This window comes from Montipora foliosa, chromosome 8, assembly GCF_036669935.1.
Source record: "Montipora foliosa isolate CH-2021 chromosome 8, ASM3666993v2, whole genome shotgun sequence".
In the NCBI taxonomy this organism is placed as follows: Eukaryota; Metazoa; Cnidaria; class Anthozoa; order Scleractinia; family Acroporidae; genus Montipora; species Montipora foliosa.
The window spans coordinates 26644611-26650632 of NC_090876.1; the positions used below are offsets into that span (position 1 = coordinate 26644611).

Sequence of the window (6022 nt, forward strand, 5' to 3'; positions counted from 1 at the left end):
CTTGTTCGCCCTTTATTTGAATACATATTTCTTTGTGATTAGTTAAAACTGAAGCATTGCAAGCAAAACATGCAAAAGTGTTTTCTTTCTTTATGTTTTGTTTGATTAAACATAAATTAATAAGTCTTTTATAAGTACATAATGTTTGTTTTCATTTTCTGTAATTAACAACAAATTCATACAATCTTCATACTTTTCTTTTGATACATAGATGGGATATATCTGTTTTTCTTCATAACCAAATACATTGATGTAAATACTGTTTTGTTTTTCAAGTTTGTTTATTTGTTTAATAGTTACTGGAAATTCAATGCCTTGATAATCTAAATTTTGAATAAATGCTTTACCTGATTTTTTTATTCGTTGAGGATCTTTGTTTTGTTGATTAAGGTGACGAATATCACACCATCTAAAGCATTCATTATCATTGTTTTTCATGTTTATCAATCCCTTTGAACTGTGTTGAAGTTCTTGTGGTAGTTAAATATAAGATGACCCTTCACTGGTTGATATTTAACAATATTAAGGTAATGATTATCAACAGATTTGATCGTCCACCCAGATCCTTCTGAAATCCATTGAGCTATTTTATTTAATATCTGTTGTTTTGATAATTTTAAAGCTAGTTCAAGTTATGTTTTATTAATTATTGTTTGTTCTATGCTGTTAAAATAAGCCCATTTAATTATTTTTTCATTGCCTGACTGCTTTTCAAATGTTACCTCTAATGTTTCAACAAATTTAAGTCCTTTTATTTCATTTAAAATTTTTTCAATATGTTTCAACTGCTTTTCTTGTGTTTTGTAATTGGATTAATGGATCATTATTGTTTTTAATGCTTATTTCATATGATGTTGTAAAGTCTTTTAAAGCTATATTTGTTTCTTTTATTATAGTTCTTGGTTCTGGTATAGGATTAACATCAAACGTTTTAGTTCTTTTAGCTGGAAAAGGTGTTTCTTTTTCTTGAATAATACTTCGTAATTTATCTCTAAATTTAAAAGGAGGTCGAATCATATTATTATTGAACCATTTGTTTAACAGTGCGACGTGGTATAGGTATAGGTTTTCGTTTTATAGTTTTTTTATTTTGTTGTGAAATCAAATTTATTAGTTCTGATTTTGAAAGTTCTGCTTTGTTCATCTATATATTAGTAGTAGATAATTTTATTCTTAAGTATTTCATCGAAATTAAAAAGTTCAAATAATACAAAAAAAAATTCTATATTTTTTTGCAAAGAGAGGTAGTTCTGCCCTCCAGGCCTCCCAGGCATCTAGTAGTGGGCCTGATATGGGTTTGTCCCAATCAAACCCGAGTCTCCACAGCTCTTGCAGAATCAACTTAGCCCTCAGTACAAATGGTGCTACCAATCCAAGGTGATCGAGGGTGGTTGATGTCTGCTTTAGAATGTTTCGCTTGGTTGGGGCTAACTGCTTTGGAACTACTTAAATTTCTAGGGTATCCTGCTCCACGTTCCACAGCACTCCCAAGACTCTCTCAACTGGAAGGCTGTCCAGATCCAAATGAAATGGCTGCGAGATCCCAGGGCTGCCGAGGATGTCTTTAAGAGGTAGCTGAGCTAGCACATTTCGGCAATTACTCATAAACTTAGTTAATCGAAAGCCACCCCTCGACAAAAGTTGAATAAGCTGGAGGGCAAGCTGGGCTGCCTCGTCGTCAGAAGGCAAAGACTTCAGGAAGTCATCCATGTAGAAATCTCTTAGGACTGTACTGACAGCTTCTTCACTGCAAGTGGCTTTGTTATCAATGGCGGTTTTCTTAAGGCAATAATTTGCGGAGGTTTGACTCGACTTTGCACCAAAGATCATGGCTTGCATCTGGTAGACATCAGCCCCCAGTTGTTCAAACGATGGATAGCGCTATCCACCGGATAAATCACTATCCAGTGGATAAACACTAGCAAAACCGATTGATTTATCCAGTGGATAGTGATTTATCCGGCGGATAGCGCTATCCATCGTTTGAACAACTGGGGCCAGAAGGACGATCTCTGTTTGGACCTCTCCAAACGAATCTCAGTGATGGTTGATCTTTCTCGATAACTCGTACCTGGAAGAACATTGTCTCAATGTCTGCAATCATAGCAACAGCATGCAGTCGGAATCTCATGATCACACCCACAAGGGAATTCAGCAGGTCGGGGCCTGCCACCAGTTTATCATTCAACGAAGTTCCCTTGTATGGGGCTGCAGCGTCAAACACTACGCGAATCTTTCCTGGCTTATTGGGATTTGTAACAGCATGGTGTGACAGGTACCAGGTGTTCTTGGGTTCCTTAGTAGCAATCTCTGTGGGAGATAACTTTCTGGCATAGTCCTTGGCAATGTAGGATTCAACTGTGTCATAATAGGCTTTGGCTCTTTCACTATTGTTATCTAGGCTTCGCTCCAGATTTGTAAGCCTTCTCTCTGCCAGTGGCCGATTGTTTGGGAGCACGACTTCTTCATCCTTCCAGAGAAGACCGGTTTCGTAATGGTCCAGGTCAGCTCGAAAGTTTGTAGTTTCTTCTAAGCGCTTAAGAACTCTTTCGTCCTCCGCAGATCTTGAAACATCACAATTGCACTTGGTGCCAAATGACTCTGTCTTCCATCAGTTTTCAACTTCTTTATTCAATGTGGTGTCCAGGGTAACACAATGTCCAACAAAACTTACACCTGTTCTGGGGGAAGGAACTCCTCCCGTTAAGCCAGCAATCGCCCATTCAAAGTCAGTTCGCACAGCATATGGTTGCCCCTTTGGTACACGTCTGCATTCGTGTTGAATCATGGCTTCGGGAACCTGCACTCCAATAAGTAGGCCTATCTGATCCGTAGACACAGCAGGGATGTCTAAATCTTCAAGGTGTTTCCAGGTTTTTCTAACGTTTTCGTTGACGAGTCTTTGTGGAGGGACATTTAATTTAGGGACTGTCCACGCAGGATGGATCTGAACAGGTTGGTTTACAGCTTGTTTCCCGGTCGGTGTCACAATAAGATTCACTGCTCTAGAGCTCCGTGGCGTTCCGTTATTTTCAATGTTTCCCAGGCAAAGTACTTGCTCTGGTCCTTCGAGATTCAGCTTGTCGGCAATGTCTCTTTTTATCAACGTGTCTGAACTGCCGTCATCCAAAATAGCAAACGTCTCAATCACCGCAGTGTAGAAGAACTTAGGGGTGGATCCCGTTTTGGTGGTTTAGACCTGTTAGGTAGGGAACAATTCGCTGGTTCCTCAGACACCAGGTGTTGTCTCGCTCTAACATGTTCTGAAAGCCATCGGGCTACGTCAAACAAGTTGGACCCTCCCTGACTTTCGTGTTTCTGAGTTTCCATCGCCCTCTTGGATTGCAGAGGCCCAGGGAGCTTTTGAACGGCAATGTTCAGATTTGTCTCACTCAGCAATGAATCTCTGTCTGTGAAAGGTGACTACGGTTGACCTGAGTGTTTGGTACAGCTTTGTAAGGCCAGTCTGATCTTTAGGACGCGGTGATGGTATGACCTTAAGGGCAGCAATGGCTGCGCGCACAATCTTTCCTGAGTCAGCAAATCTCGCTTTAAGCATTCTGAGAGCTAATATGCCTTCTCCAAGGAACTGGGTTTCTGACTCTGCAGCACCAGTGACGGTATTCTGAAGATAAGCTAAACGCTGGCTATCATTCAGGAAGGGCTGATCATGGACAATACTTTTAAATCTTCCGATCCACAAAGGCCAATGGAGGGGCGAGCCATCAAATTTTCCAAGGTCAAATTTAGGCAACGAACGCTCCATGGGAAGAAACTACAGTGGTAATGTGTTGACAATTGGGGCTGAGAGGTGACGCTATACTCGTCAAGTTGATCTATCCAGGCATCTGGAGGGGGTCGTGGAAAGTCAGGCATAAGACCCCATGAGACTTGACTGGGTAGAGTCCAGCACCTCCAAGGGGAGTTTTGTGTAGCTGGTGTACTAAGCTGATCTGGGTTAGATGGGGGCTTGCAACATACTACAGCAGTGGGAATTGAGTCGGTTACTGATGTAACTGTTCTAGGATGGGTAAGAGAAACTTTGGGTGTGGTACAACTTGTAGCTGGAATTGTGGATAAATTACTTGGCTGGTTGCATTGGGTACTCTATTTTCAATAGCGGTTATATGCGGCTGTGTTACTTGACTAGTTCCAATATTGCCTGGCTGATGTACAGTCGATGGCAATCTCTGAACAACTGAGGTTTCACTCTTAGAGTTGTCATAACTAAATGATTTGTCAACTCTCTCTTCTAAAGGATTCGAGGGTTCTTTGTCCAACACTACATCCACTTCTTTCACGAGTTTGGCGTCCAATGTAGCTCGTTTGGCGTAATATATCCCAATGTTGTCGAAGCAGTCATAAACAGGGGCTAGGGTTTGCTTCATCCAATACTCCGGTTCATCGTCATCGGGGTTGAGTTCAAACAAGGTCTGATTAATATTCTCTAATTGAGATACCGCTTTTTCCAGGTTTAATTTTGGTGAAGAAATTGTTTCTTTGCTTAACTGTTTGTCAATGTGTCGATTTATCTGATTGACTAACCTTGTAATGCGAGCTTCCTTTCCACGCCGAGTTCCTCGAATTTTTCGTGCTTCTTCGTGGGCTGTATTATCCTTTCTTCCAGCAATAAAATCTCGGAAGTCCTCAGACAGGGAGCGACTCAAGGTTGGCAAGTAGTCTCGGTGGGTTTGTCCTCCGGCTTCATGCAAATAATCCTCAGGAAACCAGCCAGGGCCGGGCTGTTCCCACAGCGAACTGTATTTCCGGTGAAATCTCCGGCTCGATTGGACCAAATAATGTGGTGGAGGTTTTCCAAACAAAATAAAACTAAGGCAACGAGCGAGAACAGCAAATTTTCAACTAGCGATCCGAGCACCACACGATAACACAACAATGGCGGATCTCTCAAACACATGTTTTTGTCTCTAGTCTGCCGGGAACTAAGTCCTATTTTGGGAGAGTCCGCTGACCTAAGGCAGTCGGCAACAGGCTTTGTTGATGAATTCTGTCTCATTTTAGAAAGTTGTCTCATAATTATATCACCAGATTTTTCTGAAATTTTTTTCCTATTTTGTCACCAGCATGTGAAATTCCTGATTCTAATGCTTTTTTAGCCATTGGTTGAGCAACTTTTTTGAAAACATTTGAAGCAATACTCTTTAATGGTTTAAAAATGTTATCAATAATTATACCAGATCCTTTGTGCTTATAAACAAAACGACCAACTCGTGGATGGTAATATCTTTTGAATTCGTATGGTTTCATTATATTGTTATGTTATATTATACTACTCTTTTTCAATTCAATGAATATGATACATAAGCTCCATTTAGATCAAGTAATCTTCGTTTTCCATCATTAACCCACATTCGAATAGAAGATATTGTAGTTTTATCAATTGGATTAAATGTTATTCTTCGCGGTTCTAATGTAAAAGAATAACTAGGTTGTAAAACACTAGTACTAAAACTGTAAATAATATCAGTATCTTGTCCGTCAACTAAACTATCGTTAATCAAATGGGTATGAATATTTAATACGTCGGTATCTTGACTTAAATTTGGTACTTTACTTCCAATATGTGTACCACTTGTTAATATTTTTTGTCAAAACCTATGAGATCATTAAAATCCGATTTTGTTAAATCAAGTCTTACTTGAGTCGGCAAAACAATTGTGACTCTGAATGTTGTTGCATTAAATTTCAATGATATACCGTCTTTCTTTATTATTTGTTTGAGATAGGTATCAAAATCGTTGTAATTCCATACACCAGCTGGAAACTTGAGATGTTTAAAGTTTGATCCATTATTGATGCTATATGCTATTGTTTGATTTTTGTATGATGGATTGACATTGAACCAAGTAAAACTCATATTAATAATCCTATTCAAACCAAGCTGATATTCATTATTAGTTGGTAAAATTATTGGTCTCGTGAATTTTGCAACAAATTTTTCAGGTTTATTAAAAGGTATTTCTTTAACAGAATAGCTTGATAATACAGTTTCTCTATCCAT

At 39.2% G+C, this 6022-nt stretch overlaps 1 protein-coding gene across 1 annotated transcript; it reads right to left on the bottom strand.

Annotated features, from left to right (window-relative positions):
* Positions 1 to 1446: 1446 nt before the first annotated feature.
* LOC137968486 (uncharacterized) lies at positions 1447 to 1839 on the bottom strand. The gene has a single exon (XM_068815051.1). The coding sequence runs from the start codon at positions 1837 to 1839 to the stop codon at positions 1447 to 1449; it is 393 nt and encodes a 130-aa protein (XP_068671152.1).
* Positions 1840 to 6022: the final 4183 nt, after the last annotated feature.

What these genes read in the sequence shown, in the direction of transcription:
- LOC137968486 (XM_068815051.1), bottom strand. Translation starts at nt 1,839, where the DNA reads ATGCAAGCCATGATCTTTGGTGCAAAGTCGAGTCAAACCTCCGCAAAT.